This window comes from Mus pahari, chromosome 1, assembly GCF_900095145.1.
Source record: "Mus pahari chromosome 1, PAHARI_EIJ_v1.1, whole genome shotgun sequence".
NCBI classification, from domain to species: Eukaryota; Metazoa; Chordata; class Mammalia; order Rodentia; family Muridae; genus Mus; species Mus pahari.
Genome location: NC_034590.1, coordinates 165049781 through 165077333, shown reverse-complemented (window position 1 = coordinate 165077333; position 27553 = coordinate 165049781). Strand labels below are relative to the sequence as shown.

At 41.6% G+C, this 27553-nt stretch overlaps 1 protein-coding gene across 5 annotated transcripts in view; it reads right to left on the bottom strand.

Moving 5' to 3' along the window:
• The window catches only part of Pdcd4 (programmed cell death 4), a 27938-nt gene extending 4791 nt beyond the window's left edge, over positions 1–23147 (bottom strand). Inside the window, exons 1-11 of one of the 5 annotated variants that reach the window (XM_021187520.2) lie at positions 23040–23147; positions 22352–22459; positions 19349–19456; positions 17481–17783; positions 15886–15980; positions 14092–14205; positions 7273–7494; positions 4856–4953; positions 4019–4133; positions 373–480; positions 36–146 (exon numbers count right to left, since the gene is read on the bottom strand). In XM_021187520.2, the coding sequence (XP_021043179.1) occupies positions 36–146; positions 373–480; positions 4019–4133; positions 4856–4953; positions 7273–7494; positions 14092–14205; positions 15886–15980; positions 17481–17783; positions 19349–19391 (1209 nt within the window). In that variant the 5' untranslated portion in view covers positions 19392–19456; positions 22352–22459; positions 23040–23147. Of the gene's footprint in view, positions 1–4; positions 147–372; positions 481–4018; positions 4134–4855; positions 4954–7272; positions 7495–14091; positions 14206–15885; positions 15981–17480; positions 17784–19348; positions 19457–19620; positions 19643–22351; positions 22460–22646; positions 22711–23039 lie in introns of those variants that run through there. The other 4 variants (XM_029535948.1, XM_029535992.1, XM_029536027.1 and 1 more) reach the window with 4 other exon arrangements.
• Positions 23148–27553: the final 4406 nt, after the last annotated feature.

The window sequence follows — 27553 nt, the reverse complement described above, 5'->3', positions numbered from 1 at the left end:
ATATCTGGAATTTCATTGTAAATTCTCTCATAACCTCTTTTCATTTGGTCTATGGTAATAGTAGAAGACTTCCACAAGGATTTTAATAAATCTAAGATCATCTTGAATGCACTTTCTCCAGTTGACTCTAAAACCATTACAATGGCCTAAAATTTGAACAGAAAAGAGTAAATAAATTTTTGGTAATCAACTTATGAGAAACTGGTCCTTAAAATGTATCCAATCCCTCCTCTAACATGTAGCTATTATATAAACTTATAAATTACTTTAGTATTTTTAAGGGGAAAACTTTACATTATTAAAGAAACTTCAATTACTGTGGTGTAAAAGGAGGACTTGAAAATCCTCTTTGGTGTGAGACAGTAACCTTACTTCATATACAAGCTCGTGGTGAAAATGAGGTACTTCCAGTTCCTTAAGGCAGTGTTCAGCTTCAGATATATCTCCAGAGAGTAAATACTCTTTAAGCAGCATATCAATCTATTAGATTTAAAAGTTGAAATGTTAGAACTCCTAATTTTTAAAAGATGTGTTCTTTCCTAAATAATATATTAACATTCGCACCAATATTGAGCATAGGGATTTGGCAGAGTGGTGTCATAAAAGAACTCTCTCATAACTAAAAGTAAACTTCAGGTTCAGGTATGACGTAATAAACACAGCACTTGGTTTTCCAAGAAATCTCTAGCATCTCCTAGTAGGCTTTATAATATGAATGACCTTGCTTATGACTATAATACTCCAATGTAGCCTATGTCCTTAAAAACAAGGGGTATGGGGGCTGGAGAGAGAGCTGAGGTCAACTCCCAGCATCCATTCTCCATGGCTCACAACCACCTGTACTCTAGCTCATGGACCTTGCAGTTCTGTCCTCCATGGGCGGGCACCTTAACTCACATACACATACCTACACACAGACATATAATTAAATCTTTAGAAAGAGTGGACAATTTTTTAATGCCACTAGAGGGCACTAACTTAAAGTCTCATCACTTTTAGAATGCCACAAAACATCAAGATGTTCTAAATGCAATGGAAGCCCAAAAGTAAGAGATAATGGGGAGTTACTACAGGGCAAAAATCTCTACAGTTCTCTTTTCTCTAAAACTGAGGATTTGTAACTCAGTATCTAGAGATGTTCAGTGGGAAAGAAGAGATGGTTCAGTGCTTAAAAGCACACCTAAGGACCAAAGCTCAGGTCCCAGACCCACATGGTGGCTGACTTCGATCTATAAAATCTGGTGCCCTCTTCAGGACTCTTCAAGCACTGCACACATGTAGCTCACAAACTTAGATGCAGGCAAAACACCCATCCAAACACATGAAAACAATAATTTGGAAAAAAAAAACGAAACACTCAGCAATTGAACAAGGGAGACAATTCTTCACTTCCAACTAAAGTTTGTATGCTATCATTTATGGCTCTAGAAAAAAAATGGTGAATTTTTTTTTCAGCAAAAGAGCTTCAACTAAAAATAATCTTCCTTACATATTTTCTGAGAAAAGGGTATTTGTATCTAGTGGCATTGAGTGAATTTTGGCTGGATGAATAAAATTATTCTATCTAAATATCCTCTACTTCAACTTCTATAGTATCTTCATAAAAGATAAAGTAAAATTTTAACACTAAACTATATTCTAATTAGAAATTTATTTTCTTTTGTTTTTTTTTTTTTAAGTATGTATTTGAGGCTGAGGAAACAGCTCAGTGATGAGAGTAGCTGCACGGCAAGCCAGGCACGGCTGCAGTAAACAATTCCAGCACTGCTGGCCAGAGACAAGTAGATCCCGAAAGCTCACTAGCCACTAAGTTAAGACAAAATAGCCAGCTTCTAGTTCAGAGAGAGTCCCTACGTCAACACAATATGGTGTGGTGGGGAGACACCTAACATCATGCATGTGCACAGGCACAAAAACACACACCTCATATGCTGAGGGCACCACATACCATACATACACACTCACTAAGCAAATACACAAAGAATAGCTAATGCAAATGTATTTTTAATATAACATATATTTAATATTTTAAGTATTTTTTTACTAAAACTACAATATATTTGTTATTTAAATTATATTTGTTGTACCACTAAAAAAGTGAAACACGGGGCTGAAGAGGCAGCTCAGTGGTTAACAGAACTTGCAGCTCTTGTAGAGGACCTGGGATCAGTTCCCAGCACCCACACAGTGGCTCACAACTGCCCCTAACTTTAGCTCCAAGGAATCCACAGCCCTCTTCTGGCCTCCACACACATGCTGAACAAACAGACAAGACACACGTGTTTTTAAAAATCACTAATTTTTTTTTAAAGTGAAATTAACATTCCCCATCAGATTTAGTGCATTTTTCCAAATGATAAAATACAAACCCACGCCAACCCTTCACTTGACCCTTGCTTCTATCTAAATGAGAATGCATAAATATCATAGATTGTGGGCTTTATTTCCAGTCTCTTCTTATTGAAAGATAATTCACATACTCTTAACAGTTTGTTAATTCCTCAAAATATCACCTACGGAGAGTACTACCATATTAATAATATTGTCTAATACTCCATAAATGTGGCATCTTATTTTAGTATATGAGTTGAACTTCCTTTATTTTCATCATACTCTATTTTTATACTATTACGATTTTCATTTCCGACTATTCATTCAGTCCTAACGTATGGAGAGCCGATTTTCACATACTGATCTTGTTTCATGAAAATTTGCTAACCTACTGGCCAACAGTGTAGTCTGGGTTTGGAGTTCTTTGCAGACTTACTTGGATCCTCTAATCTACGAATCACTTTGACTGAGACAGAGCTAGTTATGCATCTTCCTTTCCAGTCAGGATGTCCTTTACTGCACTCCTTGCCTAATATCCCTAGCATATTAACAAACTTTTATATTTTTTTCTTATACTTCAATTTTTTTGTTTTGGTTTTTAAAATCCTTTATTTTGAATTTTTTTTTGAAGTCTCCACTTCATAAATCAGTCATGACCTGATATATCTATTCTAACATAGGTAAAAGCAAAAATGGTAATTTCTTTACCCATCTCAACTGCTTAACACACTCACACACGCCCATATGCACACATGCACACATATGAATGAAACTGAGGGGACAGCTCAGTCAATTAAGTGCTTGTTATACAAGCTTAATGACCTTTGTTTGATCTTTGTAACCCAGGTAAAAATCTGGGTTTGGGATGCTTATAATCTCAGAATTAGAGGTTCACTGTCTAGCCAGCCTAGCTCATAGTTTAGGTCTCAGTGAAAGACTGTCTCAAAAAACAAAGTGACATTTCTAAGAAATAAGACTTGAGGTTGACCTCTGGACAAGCACACATGCATGCACACACACACACACACACACACACACACACACACGAACATGTACAAACACACACACAAAAATCAAAATGAGAAGGAAAGCACTAAAGCGAGCACTTAGCCCCACCATGCCTGTCTGTAGTCTCGAGATGTGCAGTCAGACGTCATGGTCCCACAGGATGCAAACCATGCACCCTGATGAAGTAACTCCATCACTTTACTTTCTTTTAGCAAATAGCATGAGCACCTACACTTATGAAGCTCTGCCATTCTGGTCTACTCTAGTGTTCATGATTCCTAACTTATAATTTCAGATTTCTCAAATTGCTCATATAAATAACATTTATTGAATAATTACAAATAATCTCCCCTCAGCAGCATTTTAAGACTAAATACTACTATAAAAAATATTTCAGGCATTAGAATTCATACACAGACTTCTTATAATCACTCATTCCTTAGATGTTCCAGACAAGACTTCTTATATTCATGAGAGATCTAATAGTCAAACCACTGAGTCACAAAAATAGATAAAACAGCAACAATTACCTAATTTTTCTAATTCATAAATTATTAAGATTTTTACTTGCAAATATATGACCACATTGAATTCCTGCCCACAAAGACACCATGTACATTGTGCGCACCACAAAGTAGTAGTTCTGCTGTTTTCCTCGCAAACCACTCTCAGTAAGTACCTCTTTAACAAGGTGATTGACAGGCTGCTGCCCGCCTCCGGATCCCCACACACTATCTTTACGCTTCCCTCCTTTAGACATACTCAGGAGCACAGTAGCCTTATCCAGAGCAGCTCTATCCAAAAGACAGAAAAAGAGAAGAAAAATGTCATTATAATACATACACATACCTGATGTTTACCAATTATCAATAAAGTTTACAAAACTGTGTATGTATTGACAACTTTAATGTAACAAAAAATATGTAGTTTTAGAAAATAACTCTTCAAATAAAAATTAGGTATTTTTTAAAATATCTAACATTCTCATATTCTTTTACAACCACTGCTCATCAAAATACATTGTAAACTAATGGTTATGTAGCCAGGAAGGAACATAAATTCATATACAACTTTTATATTGATTCACATCTTCCCACCCAGGAAGACCTTCCTGGAATTGAATATCTGTGTCTGGGAAAGCCTGAGGCCTGGCTGTCTAAGTCAGCCTCCGGGACGGTTAGAAAAGTCAAGCAGCAAGTCTGGCTTCTAATCAAGACAACAACTGTCTGACCCAGAGGTAGCATGGACACTCACAGTCCATGCTTTCATTTTACAAATAGAGAAACTGAGGCCCTGAGAGGGAGACTTGAAGAGGGAACCACATCACTTAACTCAGAACCCCTGCGTTTTTATTACTGCTTTCTTCCTGCTGTACCACGGCAACATCTTTTAACAATGAAGAACCCATAAGGAAAAATACATGCTCACAATGTCTGATTCATAACCATGTCATGTTACAGGATGTTGTAGGATTTCTCATGATGAAATTCTAAGTAGCAAAAATTAATTTACTTACCGAGCCTGTACACAATCTACAGTTCCTTTGTAACTATCGATATAGGTATTACATAAGATTCCATCTCCAACAGCTCTAGCAATAAACTGGCCCACCAACTATAATAAGAAAAAAGAGAACTATATTAAAAAACTAAAATAAATATTAGGATACAATCTTGAAATGCATAAATGATAAAAACTGTCTAATTACACACTCAATCCCTAAAACACATGCTGAGATGTGCAGAAGCACCTGTTTGTGTGTACATGGTGTGCACTCCTTTACACTGTTTGTGCATACATGGTGTGCACTCCTTTACACTGTTTGTGTGTANATGGTGTGCACTCCTTTACACTGTGTGTACATGGTGTGCACTCCTTTACACTGTTTGTGTGTTCATGGTATGTACTCCTTTACACTGTGTGTACATGGTGCTCACTCCTTTACACTGTGTTCACAGTGTGCACTCCTTTACACTGTCTGTGTGTTCATGGTGTGCACTCCTTTACACTGTCTGTGTGTTCACAGTGTGCACTCCTTTACACTGTTTGTGTGTTCACGGTCCGCACTCCTTTACACTGTGTGTTCACGGTGCGCACTCCTTTACACTGTGTGTATACGGTGCGTACTCCTGTACACTGTTTACTGCTTGTGTGTACATTGTGCGCACTCCTTTACACTGTGCGTACATGGTGCGCACTCCTTTACACTGTTTGTGTGTACACGGTGCGCACTCCTGTACACTGTGCGTACATGGTGTGCACTCCTTTACACTGTTTGTGTGTACATGGTGCGCACTCCTTTACACTGTGCGTACATGGTGCGCACTCCTTTACACTGTGTGTACATGGTGTGCACTCCTATACACTGTTTGTGCGTACATGGTGTGCACTCCTGTACACTGTTTGTGCGTACATGGTGCGCACTCCTTTACACTGTACATACATGGTGCACACTCCTGTACACTGTTTGTGCGTATAGGGTGCACACTCCTTTACACTGTTTGTGTGTACATGGTGCACACTCGTGTACACTGTGTGTACATGGTGCACACTCCTGCACACTGGCCCTCAAGTGCTGGGATGTGCAAAAGCGCCTGTGTGCCCTGTGCCATGCATGCTCCCCGACCATTAGCTTGACTTTCAAGCCCATGCCATCAGGATGGGACGGCGCCTCTGCTTCGCTCACTACCTACTCCCCAGGACTCTGCACACTGCCTCATGCTCAACACACGCTCAATAGTATCTGTTAAAATGACCTGAAAGTCAAAGAAAAACCTCTCCTCTTCAATACCCAGAATGTCTTCTCAACTAACTATATGTTATGGAGAAAAGTTTACATTATATGTAAAAATATGTTGTGGAGAAAAGTTATGCACAAATAAATGTTCATTTCAAAATTTGATCATAGCAAACTTTATTAGAAAATCTGAAAACAACTTCAGTGTCCATAAGTAAAAGTATGTATAAGCAAAGTACACTATGGGGCACTGGAAAAGTCAACTCTACAAAACAGTGTTTACGGTACAATTCTACTTTCTAATTAAATTAGTTATCTCCGGGCATGGTGGCGCACGCCTTTAATCCCAGCACTTGGGAGGCAGAGGCAGGCGGATTTCTAAGTTCAAGGCCAGCTTGGTCTACAGAGTGAGTTCCAGGACAGCCAGGGCTACACAGAGAAACCCTGTCTCGAAAAATCAAAATAAATAAATAAATAAATAAATAAAAGTGGTTATCAAAATGTTAACAGGTTTGTGTCCAGGTTTTTTCCTGGCCTTTCTTCATTTTGGATTTTATTCGTCAAAAATTCTGTAATTAATATGAACTCAGATGACCATTTTTAAGTATGTATATAAGTAGGGGAAGGGAAATAAATCCGATTTTGACTCACAGAAACTGCCTCTTACAGAAAGAACATTTAGAAATTCTCTATAAATTTAATTTTTATGCAAATGTTAACAGCAATTACATGCTTTCAAAGTTACAAAAGGGAACCGTTATAACTGTTTTAATAAATTCCACTCAAGTAAATCAGTATCTGTTATATAGCAACATAATATCTTTAAATTCTTTAGCTAGTAAAATAATGTTCATATAATAAAAAAAATATCTATGAGCAGGAAACACATGTATTACATATGACCTAAAAACTATACAAAGCTGGATAGAAAAGAGGTTTATTTTGTTTCATCAAGACCTAGGTAGGTTATAGCTCAGTGGTAGAGCACTTGCCACTATGTGGGTGGCCCTTGGTTTAATACAAAGTACAGAAAATAAAAACAAAGTTGGGGAGAAAGACCAACAATATGCAGAGCTACTTTTTTATGGTGACAACTGTGGGCCACTCCCTTGCAACTGTTGTAATTGCCAAGGAGTGTGTACATGGAGTGTGTACACAGAGGAGACAAAGGAAAGGAGCAAAAGGAAGACACAAACCTGCGGTGCCCTAGGAGTGTCCAAGGCTAGCTCAGGGAGATCCTTCAGCAACTTGTCAAATGACTTTTCCACATCATTCGTGCTCATCACTGTCCCGCAAAGGTCAGAAAGCAGCTTGGATGTCATCTCCCGGTGGCTGGCCTTCCCCTCCAAGGCTAAGGACACTGCCAACACCGGCACGCCACTCTTCATCTCTCCAAGGTTTAAGTCTCTTAACATCTCCTGTATGAAAGAATGAAAATGACAACCTGTCTCTCTAGCTCAGTAACATCTTATTTTTACTGCAGTCATGCTTTTCCTCTATCTTTACACCTCATCTTTAGAAATACCAGCAGTCATATTTAGGTTTACAACAGTGATATAAGCTTTACCTGCCTGATTATCAGTACATTGAAGAGATGGAAGGACAGTGCAAACAGTCCAACTACAACTAACAAGACCTCTACTTTATAATCTATTATGATTATTTCTACAAATAATTGACGAACATTTGTGGAGAAGTTTATTTTATATTACAAACTGTTTATATAGTCTACTTTAATGGTTTCTCTTGAAGACTGGGTTTAGTAGCACATGCCTTAAGTCCCAGCACCAGAGAGGCAGAGGCAAGCAGACCTCAGAGTTAAAGGCCAACCTGATCTAACTTACATAGTGAGTTCAAAACCAGCCAGAGCTACATAGTAAGACCTTGTCTCCTCTTAAAATAAATGTTTGCTTTAGTCTTTCATGTGAATGTAAAGTGGGGTCATCAGTGTTTAACTGGGATTAATGTTTTAAATGATAGAATAAAGAATTTTCCCATTAAAGCACAACAGTACCTAATATTTACTAACCATGCGACATGGTTATCAGGCATTCTACCACTTCATTTAATGCTCAAAATAATCCAATCCTTGCAGTAGTTTATAACCTTAGAGGCAGAGTTCCAACTCTAACTTTGTTACTTAACACTGCCTACTTTTAAAGTTTCCTTGAAATGTTTAAACCATGATATACAACTAGGAGATGCCTACCTTCAAAACCCTGTGAGTGACATGGTCAGTGATCTCTAACACAGTTGTCCTTCCTTTTATACATAGTGTTAGTGTGCTTTTTGGCTATGTTTGTGTGCTAGAAGTTGCATGGTTCTTGTTATGAGTCATGCAACTAAGACTGAGCCACCAGGATTATTAACATCTGTGGGAAAAATCCCAGGATGGCAATCTTTGTCTGTATGGTATGGGTGGCATGCCTGCTTGATAAATGGGGTACACTATGTGGGTATGGAGATGCTCTGAAAACAGAAATTTAGCACTGTGGTCTGTGATCCATTTGGCCGTCATAGGTCATATATCCCGCATATCAGATATTTATATTACGATTCATAGCAGTAGCATAATTACAAGTAGCAATGAAACAAGTTTATAGTTGGGCATCCCCACAACTTGAAGAACTTCATTAAAGGATCACAGCGTACGGGGAACGTAGGCAGCAGCAGCAGCAGCAGAGGTTACCTGACCATTCTTACGTGGAGTTAGAAATGCACCAAGGCTGAGATGGCTGCCAACCAGAACCTGTTTGTGCAAAAATAAGCAACTGCAACAAGACAAGAGATGTGGCAGCATCCTCCGTGTTAGCCTCTAATTTGGCAAATTAGATAACCAAGAGGATGAGATGAGGTGACTTCTTAAAGGTTGGAGGCCAGAAGGAAAAGAGATTGCAAGTTAGATCCATGCCCAGAAGCCCTTCCTGGGATCTGAGACTTTGGAATCCATAGGAAGAGTCAGAGTGGGGAAGATTATGGTAAAAGCATTAAAAGGATACTGCAGAGGACTAACCTTTAATGGAATAAAAAAGAAAATCTATGATCCAGAAAAATATGGTTGGTTCCATGCAAGAAACTAGGGTGATCAAGAAACACTCAGCACGTGAACTGCTGAAATTAGGGAAGTAACAAAACAAGTAGCAAAAGCGCCTGTTCCAGCCTGGCTTGTGAGGCTGTGAGACACAGGGATGGGTGGGATCCCTCAGTCAGCTGTGGAGACAGGAAATCTGAGTAAGGTAACTTCCCATCCCCCCTCAAGGCAAAGGCTGCGTGGCCTGAGACAGTGTGATGCAATCAGTCTCTGGTGGGCTGGCTTATGAAAGCCATGAGGAACACTTAGTGATCACTGTCTGAAGTCCCCATACACGTCAGTGACTGGAAGACCAAAGAGGGGGGACAGGTGCTATTGAGGGAACTAGGAGTAAGAGGAGCTGTGTTTGAACCCGGTTCACTGGGTCAGTACAACTGTGTTCTCAGAGGAGTCAAAGGAAAGGTTGATCCAGCAGGGACCTCATGACCGGTGTGGAGCTTTAGTGGCTTTGCTGAGCCCTTTGGAGAGGCAAGAGCTTTATAAAGTAGGTGGGGCTTTGACAGATCTCAGTGACTGAGAGCAAGATGTAAAGAGTCTGTAAGGTGAGAGAGCACTCTAGAGGAGGTAAGAAAAAGACAAAGCAGAGAAAAAGATGTCTGGGTTACTCAGAGACAGATGTGGCAGGATTTGGGTCTCACTGCAGTTCCCAAGGGAAAAAACTGACAGAAAGAAAGCCAACTGTGTGCTACGGGGCTACTGGACGGCTCTAAAGCCTGAGGAGCAGTGTGCAGAGGACACCCAAGAGAAAACAGTACAGGTGAAGATGATTAAACCTCCTGAGAGTAGGAAGGGTTTATCTCTCTCCAGCAAAAGGTTATGCTAGCAGTGGAGATGGTTTGCCCAGCCAGGAATTCCCCAGCAGCCCAGCATGGTGACTGGAGAGGCTACAGCCACCATGCCAACCATGGGCCACTCCCACCTAGGGAGCCATTAGGTACAGCAGGAGAGGGCAGAGCCTCATTGACCTTTGGCCATGAGCAGGTCTGAGCAGACTGAGTCAGGCTATCGAGTCTATTCAGTTAGGAGAGATGTAGGGAGACTGTGTGGAAGATCTCCAGGATAGGATACACAGTGGCTCAGAGAGGATGGCTGAAGATTACAGAGAGCTGATGAAGTTAGTGCCTCCTATCTGCACTTGGTACCCAACCTGGATCTGTGGAGGAAGCAACTGATACAAAGGGATGGAGCCTTTCTGTATCGGACCTTGTTTACATCATACTTTAGAACATCTTAGTTGTGAACCTCTGCATTCACCCAACGCTTGCTCAAAACAGATTAAACTGACTTTGAAAATGCTTCACCAAGGTTATCTTTGTAGCCCCTCCGTCATGGCGCGGTGCTGCTTTGTCCTGCCCATCCTCTAGACATAATGCTAACTTCTGAGTGTTTTCAAACATCCAGCAGAAGTGTACCTAAAAGACATATAGGTGTGTCTAAAGGAATGAGTGAAAGAAGGGACTCTAGACAGTCTGAACATGAATAACATGCACTGGCAGGCCTTGCCCTTCTTCTCCCCTATTCTTTTTTGTTGTTCTTGTTTTTGTTTTTGTTTTGTTTTGTTTTCCAAGTTAGGGTTTCTCTGTGTAGCCCTGGCTGTCCTGGAACTCACTCTGTAGACCAGGCTGGCCTCAAACTCAGAAATATGCCTGTCTCTGCCTCCCAAGTGCTGGGATTAAAGGCATGCGCCACCACTGCCCGGTAAAAACCAGATTACATTCCAAAAGCTAACCACCAAGGTCTAGCCCCCTTTGGCTACTTCTTCCTCCTCAGGCTGACAACCAAGGTCGAGCTTTCAAAGTATTGAGGTCCAGCAATCAAAATCCCCTTTTGGCTCACCTAATTAACACGCCCAAATAAAATTAAACAGCTCACCCTAACACAGAGTTTCCCTTCTTAACCTTTGTAAACTGCCATCTGCTATGGGCCACATCTGTCTCCACTGTCCCAAGCCTGTCCTTTTTCCCAACCCAAGACAAACACTCTTTCCCCCTTCCTCTTCTTCCATTTCCCCTGTCCCTCTCCCTCCTGTCTTTGTTTCTTATTCCCTGACCTACAGAACTTGGCCTTGGGGATCCTGAGACAATCCTGGTCCCTTCAGTGAAGACGGAAGATCAATCCACATGTGCAAGGGCCAGCCACAGCTGTATAATTTTTGGCAGTATTATGGTCTAGTATGGTAAGACGAATATGATACCTGACAACATTACTGTCAAAATCCTACAACAGACTATGTCTGCAAATGTAAAGGTGCTAGAGGCACTCGGGGAGCTCTTAGAATAGCAGCAGATTTTCATACCAAATCCTGCCCAAGCTGCCTATCCTTTGCATAAACTGATAAAGGGGGTTACATGGATTGGCACAGAAAGGCTAAAGTGGCTTTTGAGCAGGCTAAGATCACTGTAGGACAGGTATAAGTAGCTGTATACCTCCCACTAATCCAATGTCTCTTCCTGTTAGAAATTACCAGAAGTTGGTAAGGCTACAACTGGGTGCTACAGCAAAAGCAACCTGAGCAAAGGCCCAATAAGGTTTGGGTCTGGTACAGAAAGGAGCAGAACCAAAAGACCAGCAACTGTTTACTTGAATTTAAAGTACTGTAACAGGTGGGACCTCTAACTACCCTAGTGACCAAAGAACAGCTGGCCCAATAAAGGGCTGGACTAAAGTCCACCTGGCCAAACTGCTTTCTGGTGTAGCACAGAATCCAACTCCATAAAGGTGGCAGCATATTTACAACAGTGAGGTGTGGTATATATAAGCCCCAGCACAGATGCCATGAAGGTTGCCCTAGGACCAGTGTCGTCTGAAGCTGCTGAGCATTTCCCAGTAACTGAACCACCAGCTAAAGAGTCTAAATCCAAACAGTTCCCTACAGGGGAGAAAAGGACACTCCCAGAAGCTACAAGTTTACTGACTACAATCTCCTTATGAGCTGTTGGCCAGGGAAGCCCATGAGGCCCCACAAATCATAAAAGCTTTTGCTACTGCTGTTGGTTGTATTTCAGCTCTTGATGGTATGACCCTGTTGCTGAAGACACGGCATGAGCATGTTCTGACTGTAATGTAAATCCCAACCCTGCTGGCTGGCCTCACGGTGCAGGATTGTCACCGGCATTCCTGCTGGGCTATGGACCCTGTGTACTGAAACACCAACACCTTGTCAAGGCAGGATATGCCAGCTTGTGCACTAGTGGCTCAGCTGTCATGGGTCAGACCAATAGTTTTCCAACTAGAATCAAGAACTTCACCACAAAAGGGAGTTCACCTCTGGTACTATAAACTAGGACAAAAACCTGTGGCTAAGGAGGTCATAGGTCCCAGTGGGGAAGCCACCTATATGGTTTTTCTAAGTGGATGTAATGTGTCTGTCAAATTGCCTTCTAAACATGAGTTTACACCTATAGGTTGCTGTTGTTATTGGACTCAACTCATAAGCACTGGTCAAGCTCCTGAGAACGGACTTAATGTAGCATGTTACGGTGGCATACTTCTTAGCCATAGATGGACATCCATAGCCAACCCCCATCTAAAGCTCAGGGATCACTACAGAAAGGCAGAAAGAATGTAAGCTCAGGAGTAAGGGATAGAGCATTGTGTAACAGTTTCCTCCAAGACTAGACTAATCAAGCCTGTAGGGAAGCTCTTTAAGCAGGAAGGTAAACAGCTTGAGGTAAGTTCCTGAAACTGACCAGATTCATTAAGTCTCTTCCTGTCAAAGTGAGCAGAGCCAAGGTGCAAGGATTCACAGGGAGCAGCTGCCAAGAATTTTGTGACCAGAACAGCAGCCTGGAAGAAGCAGACAACCTGCCTACATAAGGGTTAAACCCACTGAGGCACCTGGGAAGGTCACTCTCCAACCTGCTGAGCTGCCTCAGGCTGGGCAGTGTGCTCCAGGTTCCCAGTTTTATGAGCTATCATTTATGCTGGAGTGGACTTTAGTGACGCAAATGTCTTTGAGTCATTTCTGCTCATGTAAGTAACTCCTCATCCATATTCCTGTAAATAATCCCAATAAAACTCATTGGTTCAACAAACTGGACTTTGGTGGTATCTTTATTTTGGACTGTCATGGATTCCCTATCTGGGGTAAGTAAATGTGTGTATGTGTTGTGTCTCCCCAGAAAGTCTGTCATACAACAGTATGCAATAAACAAATAGTTGTTTTATACTGTAATTTTATAAATCCAAAGCTACCAAACCTATGTAACAAAATCAAAAGTCCAGGTTGGAGCTTAATAATTATAAATGATTTCCAATTAATAACTGTTATAGTTCAGGCCCATAATTCTAATGAAACTAATCACTTTATTTTACCTCCGAGATTTACTTTATGAAAATTTACTACAAACACATTAATTATCCCCATACAAACTATGATTCAAAGCTTAGGTTGATTCTCTTGGTGCCCATATACATTCTTTTCCAACTCTCTGTATAAATGTTGTTTCTTGGAGAGTACAGATGTATTTTAATCTCATCCAAAACAGATCATTCTGAAGCTCCTGAAGAGGTTACACAGGGTCTATAAATTCCTCAAAACTGTTTAGTTTATAAAACCAGATGCTTTAAATGTATAGAAATAGTGTTTGTGTTGTTTTCCCCAAAAGGAAATGGCATAGAAGTGTCATCAGAGCCCAGAACTATGTAAGAAAAACTGTTTAAGGAAAACCTTGTATCCCTCTTGTTCTTTTCCTTTCGAAGCCCTATGTAGCCCAGGCCGGGCTTCAACCCCAGGCCTGTCCTGCCATTACCTTTACCTCTCAAGTACTGGGATTTTAGGCATAAACTACCATGCCCAGAAGTTCCCTTCTTGGTTGCGAAATTTGTTGTTACAAAAGAAAAAAACATAAACTTATCCAGAGTAGTCCAAAATCATTCTACACAGGTTTAACAGTGTGTTTTCTCCCTGCAACTTGAAACCTACCGCAACTTCATTTGTATCTCCATGCTCAAAGTATTCCTGTATAATTGGCGTTAGAGTCTTCTCAAATGCCGTCTCATCCAGGGGCAAAACTACAGTTTCATAAACACAGTTCTCCTGGAAGAAGGGGGATTATAAATTAAATATTCAGATAAACTGAAATTATACTTTCATAGTTCAGCTGGTTAGTGATCACCAGTAAGGCAAGATAAAAATATGCTTCCTGTTTTAATTGCACAGAGTCTGTATGCAGCCGCTTTCAAAACCACCTCAACAAGCTATAGACAGACTGAAGTCACTCACTGGAACAAATAAATGATTTTTCACCAAACTCTCTATTGCATGCTGACTTACTTGGGTAGGGAGGGGACCATGTGCCATACATGCATGTGGTGGGCAGGGACCAGAGGTTGATGTTACCTCCACCTCCCATGCCCCCATGGAAGCACTGGATGACTGGCAGATGCACCCACCCTAGCAGGTTTTCATATGGGTTTCCTGACTGGGAAGACTATACTCAAGTTATCCAATTTGTACATAAAGTGCTTTTCCCTCCTCAGCCATCTCCCTGTCCATTTCACCTCATGTTCTGAGACAAAGTCTCTCACTGAGTTGCTCCCATCCAACAAGCCCTGGAACCCACTCGTCTCCCTTCCCAACGCTGAGATCACAGATAGGCACCACCATGTCCAGCTCTGATGCACATGCCAGAAATCCAAACTCACATTCCATGCCTGCTTATTAATCACCTTACCTACTAAGCCATCTCAGTTTTAGATTAACTTTTATATTCCTCAAAAACCAACTTTTTAACCCAAAACCTTTAATATGGCATCCTAGCATATGCTTTCATTAAAACTTGACTTTTTAACGAGATTAAGTATTCTTATCTATGTACTAATATTGTCAAAAGCAGAAACTTTCAAAATATAATAATAAGAGATCAATATTGTAATGACTAAAAATCTAAGAAAAAAACAGTTCAAGTGAAATTTCAGTAAGATTAAAATACTTATCACCAATCTATGTGTCTCCTCTACAGAAAAGCTAAAATATTTTATCTACAACTTGTCATTTAAAATACTATTTGCAGCATATACTTAAAAGACTAACATTTAGCAGAGTACATGGTATTTCAATCCGACAGCCTTTAAATGTTTTTATAATCTGTTAGAAATTTTCCATATCCATCTGTTAAAACTGGTAAGTGCATACATATGAATGATATACAGAAAAAAAAAAACAAGCTGACATTTTCAAGTAAACAGATACAAGATTAAATAAGATTGTCTATGAGTTAATGCAGTGACTCTGATGAAGCTGAAAGACAAGTACAAGTACGTTCATTGTACCAATTATACTTTTGAAATTTTTCCATTAAAAAGATAATATGGACTTCACTATGATGCATTAAGATATTTCTTACTAAATATTATCATAAGACAGAAAATGCATGTGTCCTCAGAACATATATACAAGTACTCGTGTTAAATAGTGACTCTAAAAAGGAACCTAACACCCACAGCCCATGATATCCCAGAGTCCTCCTTTATTATCATTAGTCAAGTCAATAAAAACCTCCTCTTGACTCCCAAAACAAATGGAAATTATGTACACTTTACTATCAAAAAATTTTCCCAATCTGTATATATGAATTTGCCATTTATGTTGTCTATATCTTCATAGCTATGGAATATTGATATATGACCATGTATTACTTGACAATCTTCTGGGTGAAAAATCAAGAAATCTTACAAACATTGAATATATATATATAAAAAAAAAAATAGTTGATACCTGGTCATCGTCATAGTTTGGATCTTTCACATCCACCTCCTCCACATCATATACCTGTCCAGGTGTGCCCCAGACACCCTTGCCTCCTGCACCACCTGAAAGTTCAGTTGATAGTTCACAAATATTAACTGAAATCTGAAATAATTTCAAATGTAAAAATTCTTATGCTAATTATTTTCCAGTTGAGAATTACACTTGAAACTCCTATTTAAATCACTTTTTCGAGATTAGCTATTTTCAAAAGCATCAAATTAAAATAACTTAGAAAATATCTTTATAGTATTTTTTTAATCTGAGCAACAGCCATACCACAGACCTTTCATAACATGACCCTGTGGTGAAGCTCTAAATTTTGACAGTTCTTGGAACCAGAAAAAAGAAGAAAGAAGAGAAACATTTTGGACCAGTAAATGTGCCATTAAAAGCTCAACACATAAAAAAGAATCATTTCAGAGAGATTCATATTGACCACCATCATGCTAATATGTACTATTCTTCCACATCAAGTGCACATTAAACTAAACTTAGAAATTAGCAGTATTTTAACAAATAATTGCTATTTAAAAATCAACAGCACTGACAGCTGTTTCTCTCTACTTCAGTATACAAACCAAAGACTACAACTTCAACTCAACAAGTTGCTTGTTCATAGCAATTTACTGAGGCATTTTTACAAAGCCAAATTTGTCTAAAATAACACTTTTAAAAAGCCTTCATAATTCCATTTCCTCCTTTTTAAGTTTTCAATCTGTACTTGGAGTATAATCCTTGCCAACACAGCAGACCAAAACCAGATAACTACGGATCACTTTGATTCATATAATTATGTAGCTAGTCACAAAATCATTTCTGAAAGACCACTATAGTTTACCTGAATACTAATATATCTTTCTCTATTCATCTTAACAAAAATATTTTTCATAATCATATTTTTGCCTTGGCATTAGTTCTACGTTCATTAATAGAAGATGCTGAAAGTCAATCTCCATGTTTCAGTTTCCTCCTTCTAAGCACTTTCATCTCAAGGTCCATTTAAATTATCAGTGCCTTAAGTGTATAACTGAAGCTCACACCATTCAAAATCCAGTCCAATCACCAAATTCTACAGAAATCCCACTATAGACAGAAGCTGAAAGACTCTCATCCAATGAATTTTAAATGTCTACCAGTATTCTGGGCACTAGATACAGCAGTGAAATCAATCAACTACACTCAAGCAGCAGAACTAAAAAAAACACAGACCTAGATCTACATATATGTTACCAAATGCATAGTTACTATTTTTAACAATGGACATAGATTCATTTGATAACAGTTATAATAAACCTGACCACCTTGATAGAGTGTATAAAATCATAACTGAAAGCATCAATGTTTACTCTATTTTGTTTAGGAGAAAGAGAAAGTTTACCCCAAAGAAAAAATAATCAACCTAAAAAGAAAAGTGGTATGGGCCTTCAGCTCTACTGTAAAGATGCACGCAATCATAAAGCCCTGGAGCTGTTTATGCTTCTCTTCTGTCCATTTAGAACAAGGGACTCCTAGCACAGGAACTGGGGTTCTTCCAGTTGTTTCTTTGCACAGCACACACTAACCTTTCTTTGGCAGCCCCCTTCCTTTCCCAGATCTGGACCGCCTATCTAGCAACCTTCCTTTTGGACTGGTGGGCACAGCAACTCCACTTCTAACTGCCTCACTTCCATTATCACTGACTGAATCTCCTCGGCCAGAGTCCCGGGATGAATTTTTCCGCAGTCGTCTTTTTGCTTTTGCATTAATTCTAGCTTCATTAATAGTAGATGCGGAGATCCAATTTCCATTTATTTCATTCTTTATTTCCTCAGTGCCAGCATTTTCTTCATCTCCAGAAAAGAGAGAGTCGCTTAAATTGTCAGGGTCTTAAAAGAGAAAATGAAAAAAACTAAGCTAAGTATTTCCAGTATCCACTGTTATGTCAGGTAAAACCTAATTTGGTTAATTCACATGAAATTAACATTTTTTAAGCTAGTAGTACATTGGCAATTTTATAAAGAACAAATAAGATTATTTTTCCCATTATCAAGGAAAGTAAATGAAGGTATTGAGTTTTAATTAACAGGGTTTTCTAAAAAGAGGTTATTACATATGCTTGGGTAATAAAACCTTTGTTAGTATGAAGAACATAAAACTATAGCATACTTTCAAGGCTATACTGGACAGTACAAGTTCAGCACTTCATACAGATGGAGAAATCAAGGAATATTTAAACTACTTTCAAAACATTCCCTGTTCAATTACAAATGCTTAGGAAACATTAGTCTGCAATACATACTTGACAAATATGTAATCAAATACCACTGCTGTCAACCTTAAACTATCATCTCCAACTCCTGAATTAATTCCCTAAATTTCTATCTCTGAAAAGTTCCCAGCCTACACATATTGGCTCATTAGCACCTAAAATGATTCCAAATATCTTTTGCTTAGAAGTCATTTAGTAACTAATCTTCTATCAGAATTCTTCAAAATATACCCCTAATCTCATTCCCTCCATGAAAGCCATCCTAACAACTCAAGCCACAGGAACACAAAATGGTCATACAATGATCATGCAACACACTGCAGCAATCACTGCTTTCTTTTATAATGATTTTCCCTGGTTATAGCCTCAAAGAAGGAGTTATTACCAGACTGTACTTCCTGTCAACAGCACCCAACAGACCACTCTCCCTGTCTCAGATGTCTTTGAAGATCACATGGCAACCTCAGCCTTGCTTTGGAAACAGTTTGAAGTCAGAAAGGCCACTCACTGACTTCATTACTACTCCAGTTTGGTTCCAGATGGGTAACTCAAGTCAGAGGCAAATCATCCAAATTGTCTGGTGCCTAATTGTAATTATGATAATTACTATTATGATGTAAAGTTGACATATATGACTTTACTGTAGTTTGTGAGTTTAAAAAGTAAAAATTTAATCAATCTAAAAAGTACAAATGTTACTAAGAAAACGTTGTGATCCAAAACAAACACGCTCAGTGTGTTACAGTATGTTGCAGTGGGTTACAGTGCAGTGTGTTACAGCATTTCATTAGTCTCTGCCTCTCTGCCTTCCATCTTCAAAACAGTGAGCAGAGTGGTTTTCTAAATCATGCCCTTACTGAAAAACTCTTTCAAAGCTTTCCACATTACCTCAGAATGAAGTGTAAGTCCTTACTATGTAAGGTAACATCACTGCACACTGTCCCTGCTAAGTCCACCACCCTCAATACTGATGACTTTTAAATGCAAATACTCTAACTTCACCATGGTATCTTTTCCTGGCTTTTGAAGAACTTTTACTAGTTTCTGTTGTCTTTTTGCAGAGCTAGGATACCTTATGGATGACTAAGAAAGTACTTTAAACGTTTTACTCTCATTTCCCCCACAGAAAATACGGAATAGCTTCAAGTTTGGTCACAAGGCAGGATTTAGGATACTACTTACCAGTGGGGTTCACATTCAGTATCTGCTCATTTTCTACATCCATTTTTCCTTAATTTTGCTTGCACTGATTATACACTAAAGTACTAAATGGAAGTCTTCCTTTATAATCTATTTTTTAAAAAAAAAGAAAAGAAAAAGGTTCAACATCTTCTATACTGACACAATTAAAGTAAATTCAACTTACTTGAATAAAATGTTAAAAAAAAAAAAAAAGCCTAAATCCCTTTTTAGGAGTTTGCTGTGCTTTCAAAATTAATCTAATTAATACTTAACTCCAAACTTCTCCACGAGCTTTTCTGAGACAAAGAAGAAAAAGATTGAGAGAAATGCGTCAGATTTCAGCATGTGCCAGCGAGTCCCTTAAACGTAAGGTTTAAAGAAATGTTTATAACACACATCTTTTAACTTATACACACCAAATCTCTTAAGACTCCCCCCACGTACGTGTGTGTGTGTGTGTGTGTGTGTGTGTGTGTGTGTGTTTGCAAGCCACACCGTGTATAGGTAGCTGTGCAGGGCAGAAGAGGGCACTGGATCCCCCAAAGCTAGACTTACAGGGAGCTGTGAGCCAACAGATGAGAATGCTGGGAACCAAACTCAGGTCCTCTGGAAGAACATTATGCACTCTTAACCAACGTTCCTCTGTCCAGCCCACATTTAATATAGTCTTAAAGTTAACTTTACATCCACATACAGGGACATAAGTATTGGATAACTCTCTAACAAAATCTAAAATTTACTCCAAAATAAAAACAGCAGTTTTGACTAATCAAGAATATTTCATGTATTGATTTCTCTGACCCGCCCACCACACTGTCTTTTTATGAGGCACTGAAACAGGAAGACATTTTTTAAGTAACCCTTTCTATTGTGTGATTTATATTCAGCATGTCACTTCTATAATCTAAAATTTCATTAAAAAACAAAACACTCAACCTACTTTAAAAACAAATAAAAGGCAGATGTGGTAAAACCACATCTGTAATCCCAGCACTGGAGGCAGCACAAGCAAGGATCATCAGGAGTTTAATACCTCCATAAGAGATCTTTGTGTGCCATGGCAGAGAGCAGACAGGTGGTAGAACTTAGATGACATGCGTAAGACCCTTTTAGCTTTATATCGTTCTTCTCTAAAAGGATATTAACTTGTGACACAAGGATAACACCTGACGTTAAAGTCATGTTGTAACTGTTAGGCTACATCAAGATGTTATCATCCTGCCCGAGAGAACATGGTAAAAATCATTCTCTAATTCTACTCAGAATTAACTAACATGCAGGTCTAAATGGCTACTTACTTCCCATTGTTCATTTTAAACAACTTAGGATCTAGAAAAATGAATTTTAAAATAGATACATAGAGAGTCATACAAATACAAGGCCAAGTGTAGTTTGGAAATGGAAATTTTTGCTACCTTCCATGGCTGAAAATGCCATGTGCTGCTTTCCCTCAGTGTGTGCAGGAATTACATGCCAGACAAAATCTGTCAGCTCTCACGTGATTTGTGCTTAACACTGTGAAGTGTAATTTTCATTCTAGATGCAAGTATAATCTTTGAGAAATATTTTCTGCAGCATCTGGCTAATAAAGGGGGAAATATAAATAGTGCTTATCAAGCCCTTTGTAATTCACAGTGAATTGTATATGCATTATTTCATGTACTTCACTTATTCCTTTTGCATACAACTCAAGAGGTTTAGAAGGAAAGAATGTTCTGTGCAAGGATGGTCACACTGGGTGAACGACCACAAGAACCCAGATGCTGTAAATTCAGTACAAGAGCTTACAGTGCCTTACAAGGAAGTCCTTCTCAGGGTTAACAAAAAGCAGCTTTTAACAACGTAGACTTATTACACCAACTGTTAATACTGCTTTCCAATCGCTAAAGATATGAAATTGAAAACAGCTATCAGGAAATAACTATCACATGATATACTGTTTTATTAAGTAATTGTAACAACCGAAAAACAGTTCTATCTCCAGACCATAACTGGATCAAACAGTCAAGACGAAGACATACCCATAGCTTCACAGCTGTTCTAAAGGACAGTATGTGACACTTTCTTCAGTGGGTTTTTTTCATTTTAATTTAACGATCCTTAAAATACTTACCTCAACCTTAGGCAAAACAACAGCAACAACAACAACAACAAATCTAAATTCCATTTGCTCCACACTAATCTATACAAAATCATTTCCCATGGGGTTGGGGGGGCGAAGCTACGTATACAGCTAAAAACGATTAAGCTGAAATTAACTGTTATCCAGTGCATTTCCTAAATGCCCGATAAATTACTTTGACATTTTGGAAGTCAAGTTTAGACCATATGTTAACTAGAAAATGACCTTAATTCTTCCCTGGGATGCAGTCACATTAATTAACAACTTGCATTCTGCTAAAAGCACTCTACAACAATCACGCAAAAGCAACCACTACTGAGAGCAACCATGTACATTTATTTTTGCAGTCGTAACAAGTATTTTATTTTCCCTTACTATTACCACGAGATACAGATATATAGATAGATATCGCACGCACATTATGGATATAAATACGAGCACGAATACATATATATACACACATATATATATGTATGTATTCGTGTATGTGTGTGTGTGTATATGTGTATATATATATATATATATANACANANACACACACACACACACACANACACACACACACACACACATGCTAGGGCCTTCCCCCAAAATCTCAAACTCTTAAATCAAGAATATTACAGCTGTGAAACTATCAAAATGTTTTAAACGCAGCTTGTAGGCCTCACACCCTCCCCTCACCCAGGCCCGGAGCCGCATTTTGAATCATTCATAGCAGGTAGTCGACTACAGGGGCTGGCTACAGAGCCAGTACCCAAGGAGGGGCTCGGGGAAGATGGGCGAGTCCTACATCTGCAGTTCTGAGGCTGTTCAGGGAAAGCAAAACCAAAAACCAAACAAAAAACCAAACCCAAAAACCAAAAAGCACGCCCTCTACGTACATTACAGTAGCGGACAGACGTGCAGCAGCCACAGCATGCGTTCACAGAGAGGGGGCTCCCTTCTCGGCTTTGTTTTCTCTAGGTTGTATTCTACTTTTTTAAGGGACCCTGTGCAGGAGACAGCAAGGAGTTGGCACAGGGCCGGGAGGGCAGCTGTCCCCGCCCCGTGCCCGCACCGACCGACGCCTGTCCCGCAGGACCCCAACCCTCCGGCAGCGGGCAGGGCCGGCCGGGGCGGGCCGGGCCTCGTTTCGGGGCGCCGACCCCTCACCGGATCTCAGTCCGGTCGACACACCTCTCCTACCGTCCCGTCCCCCGCGTCCAACTGCGTCTGCCCGGGCGCCCGGAGGCTCCTCTCACCGCGAGCGCACGCACGCACGCACGCTCGCCCCGCCGCCGGGGAAGGGGCTGCGGAGGAGGGGGCGGGCCCGTGCTGCAGCGCCCCGGCCCGGCCGACCGGGCCTCGGAGAGCGAGCACCGGCAGCTCCCCGTAGCCCTGGGCACTGGCCGAGCGCCGGTGGCCGGAGGGCTCCGAGGCCAGCGTGGACCGGGACCGAGCGTCCCGACCCCCGCGGCGAGACCTCCACGCCCCCTCCCCCTCCCAACGTGCGGCAGCCTCCGCCGACCCGGGCCACCGGGAGGAGGCCGCCGCCCGCCCGAGCGTGCGAGCCGCGCCCACAGTACTGACCCCCTCGGGCCGCCGCCGCTCGCCCGGGTCTCCGGTCCGCCGGGCCCCGTTCCCCGCTCCTCAGCCTCAGCCTCCACCTCCGCCGCCGCCTCGGAGCGCCTCTGGCCCCGCTCGCTCTGTTTGTTTTTGTTTTGTTCTACCCAGTAACACGGGGGCGACAGCGTGGCGTCTATTGGCCGAGAGGAAGACGTCCCGCAGCCAATCGTGGCGGCCGAGCTGCTGCCCAGGCGGCGAGGCAGAGCTGGGGGAAGTGAGACGTGGAAAGAGGGGCGGGGCTCAGGGGGCGCCGCCGTCGGCGCGTGCGCGCTGAGCTTGGGAGCCGCTCGGCCGCCAGCCAGGGTGGGGGCAGGTGAAGAGGGCCGGGTTGTGAAATCGGGCGGCGGGCTCTGCGGGGCTGAGGGTTCGGGTGCGGCTGGTGGACCAGACCGGCCAATCCTCTCTCAAGGGCGTCTCAGTCCAAGCAAAGGCTCTGGATTTCCTGAAGGTCTCCATCATTTCTGGGCATCTGGGAGAATCTGCAACCTCTACTTCTGTCGCTGGCCCTGGCTCACGCGTGGCTCCTACCGTGTGTCCACGTGCTCAGGAAGTTTCTCGCAGGAAAGGCCTAACCCCTTTGAGATAAAGATCGCTCCCATTTCCCAGATAAAGAGATATAAAAACTGAAGTCCCTTTGCTAACCAGCCAGGCCACTATGGTGCTTGCATTCTTTCCAAAGCTGGGTTTCTCATCCCCTGGCTACGGTTTGTGTATTGAAACAGCCCTCTCTGGCTGTCTTCTGTGGCGTTTCCTCCTGGCTGCCATCTCTAGCCGTCGTTTTGTCTCGGATGTTATCTCCTGAGATAATGTGCAGCACCGTATGTTCTTCCTGTGCACTTGGAAAGTGACTGACCTGCTTTCTCTGGCCTTGTTTATCTTCAGTCTGAATGGCAGTACCAGAATATTTCTCTTGGTCTTTTCAGAACCGAACTGCGCAATAGCAACCACCATCCCCTACCGTGGCCCTTTCTACCCAGGCTCTTCCTGCCTGGTGTTATCTAATGTTCTCTCTCTCTCTCTCTCTCTCTCTCTCTCTCTCTCTCTCTCTCTCTCTCTCTCTAATGTGCTCTCTCTCTCTCTCTCTCTCTCTCTCTCTCTCACACACACACACACACACATACACAAGCACACATCTTCACAAGCACCCCACTGCCTCCCTGGAGTGCCTGCTTCTCAGCAGACACCCTAGAGCCCGCAGTGTGACTTACAGGCTTCAAGGCTATGTCCGCACACCCTAACCCATGGATAGTCCTCCTGAACCCACTTGGGCAGCTCACTGCTCCACATCCTTCCTTGTGTCTTGCCAGGTCTTTTATCGTATCATCTTGAAATGTCTCTCCTAGCTGGCCTCTCTGCTGGGTACATCTTATCCAAGTCTCTCAGCCTCCCTCAGTCTTTATCAAGTCTCATGCCAATATGAGCCATTTTCTGAAACCTGATTCCGCGGAGTACCAGCCAGTTTGCAGGGACTGAAGATGTTCTGCCTGGCATTGTTTCATCTGAGTCCCAGTCCTGGCTTGTCCCACAAGCTCTGTGTCTCGCTCACCCTTAGTATGGTGTGCTTGAGAGGTGCTTTGTAGATATCTTATACCCGTGTAATAAATACGCCTCGTGCGAGCTCACAGAGAATCCCAGCAGTCGGTAGCCATCACCGGCTCTTGCTCAGGACTTCTTCACATGGCCAGCATCTACAGCATCACTTGGCACATGCTACATCCAGGCTTTATAAGGCAAATATTCCAAAATTAGGAGATAAGAATATACAACTCCCATTTTTAAAAGGGCATCTTGGACCTTTAAAAGAGTCTGTTTAGGAAATCTGCCCCCTGGAAAAGAAAATTGCCTAATTGCCCCCTGGGAAAAAAAGGCCTAATAGAGAATAAAACATTCAAATCCCTTCTGCTCACCATCTCCACCCTCACCCTGATACCTGAAGTTCCCAAACACACCTTAGTATGTGGTTGAACAGTTTGGGCAAAATAGGAACAATGCCCTAGTCCCACCGCCTAGTGTCTCTATAGCAACCCACTCCCTCCTCAAGACTTGATCCTTTACCAGTAAAATCCAGAAGTGCATGAATTTTGCAATATTTTAATAGGTATCCTGAAAAAAAATGTAGGGGAGAAACTGTTTCATGGCCACATCTTGGAAAGAACACCTTTCCACAAGGTTATATTTTCCTTTACTCCTAACTCTTTGGCAACTTTGATGGCCAGCCTCAATGTCTCTCTATTTATTTAAGCATAGAACTCTTTTTCTTCAAGATATCCTGGAATGTGTTGCAAGAATCCAGTTTGGGACTATAGATGACGACAGACACTATCACGGACATTCCTTCCAGCCACACTGGCCTCTGAAGCCCTGTGTTTTTACAGCTGAATGTTCTAAAAGGATAAACATGAAAGAAATGCACTAGAAATAGGAAAGTAACCAGGTACCAAGAGCCCTTGCCGAGCAAATCAATCTGCAATTATTTATTGGTTGCCCAGTCTGTGAAAAGCACCTAACTAATCCAGGTGTGTTCTTGGCAGACAACATTTTCTCTGAGGATAGCCAGTACCTAAAGCCCAGGACCTACCTGGCTCTGGGCCACCGTGTGCATTTTCATCTCAGGTTATTAACTCTCATAGACTTTTTCTCCCTTAACACCCTTTGCCTATGGGCTTAACTCTGCTGTTAGATAAGATTCCTCCGTCTTCACTCACTCTATCTAGGATAATGAAATTGCAACTTCCACTTCCTCTCAAAAACAACTCCTTCCAGGGAGGGAAAGGAGAGAAAAGACCATAACAAGAACCAAGGACAAGCCACCTTTTCTGGAGCGACAGCAGAGCCTCTGCTGCCTGCTCTGATAGGCATTAAATACCTCCCTTTCCCAGTATCCCTCAGGTCTGGGCAGCGTTAACATGCACAGAGCAGGTGTATGGCTTGTTAAGGTTTGTGTGAAGAAGAGAAATAAAGTTTCTAGTTTTTGCTTTTAAGTTATTGACTTTGTTCCTAACTGCATTGCTTTGGGCATTTCAACTTCTCTTCCCCAGATCACTTGAATGCCCCCAGTAATCTTGTAAAAGAAGGCGTAATCTACTTCAAGGGTTCTCTGGGATTCATTCAAGTCTCTGCCAAGAACTTAGGTAGCACCACAGGAGTGCTGGGAATGATGAACAAGAGACAACCGAATCTTCCTCTAGCCTCGAGAAAGGACTCACTCAATGAGCTATGGGCAAAATAAGAGTCAATGTGAATCCAGGATCTGTCTGTAGATGCAAAGCTTTGATAATAAAGCTTCCGTCCATCCCACAGGCAAGAGTGACGACAGATGCCAGGCACAGTCACGCTTGTGATTCCAGCAGTTAGCCGAGAGAGGCAAGAGGACTGCCATGCATCCAAGGCCAGCCTGGACAACCGCATGAAGCCGTCCTCTAATCAGAAAAAGGACAGAGAGATGGTTGGTGTTAGGTTTGGCACACGAGTAAATGGCCTAGAAATACAGAAATGGAAGTCAAACCGCTGAGGGTCCTGCGGTGACCTCGGGGCTCTGGACGAAGCCACATTTGAGATCTGACTCTTAGCATTGTTCTCACCCTTGCATGAAACTGAAAAACATCCGCCTTTCTGCAGTGAGAGTAGTCCACTTCCTTCCAGTGAACTTGCAGATCCAATTGGCATCAGCATCAGTCCCGTCTGCCTGCACCGATCTCTTGGCCCCCTTTTTCAGAAGACAAGATTTTAGGAATTTCCACAAGAAGCCACGCGTGTCTCCTTTGGCACAAACAGTGAAACTTGAAACAAGGCCTGAAGAGGAAGCTGCAGAAAGAACCAACCATAGGGAAGGCAGCTGACATTTGCATGGCTTTTAAGGTTTACTGAGCCCTTCTCTGTATATCTGCACCACTTCCCAGGACGTGGGTAGGACACTCTGTGCTTTAGTGGTGATGGAGGTGAGGCAGAAGACGATCACTAGGAATCACAGGGCTTTTATGTGGAGAGCAAATTTGGCGAATTCCCTACTTCAAACTTTTCATTTGATGTGTAGAGAATCAGATGCAGAGGAATTTAGTGAGTTGTCCAAACCCTCGTAACCAGTTACAATCAAAGCCAGGATAGGAAAGAAGGTCTCGGTGCACGGGCCATGTAGGGATCATATGGACAGGAAGACTGGCTGTCTGGAAGCCAGGCTGCACTAGGCCCTTTCTACTGCTCAGCCCTGAGTCTTTCAAATGACAGTCTTAAAGCCCCGGAAGTGAAGGGCAGGGTGGTCTAGGGAGGAAGCACCTGACTTTAAAAGTGCTTCATAGACTGTTCCAAGAACCTCGTTCTGGGCAAGAAGACCATGGTATGACCAGAAGCACGGCACAGGTAAGCAGATGCAACGTGTCAGCACAGTATATACCCAGGCGAGCTGAGCAGCTCCAAAGCTTTGATTTCTGCAGTTCAGCTCTGAAAGGCTTTCGTGGCATCTTGTCTTTCATACGGCTTGT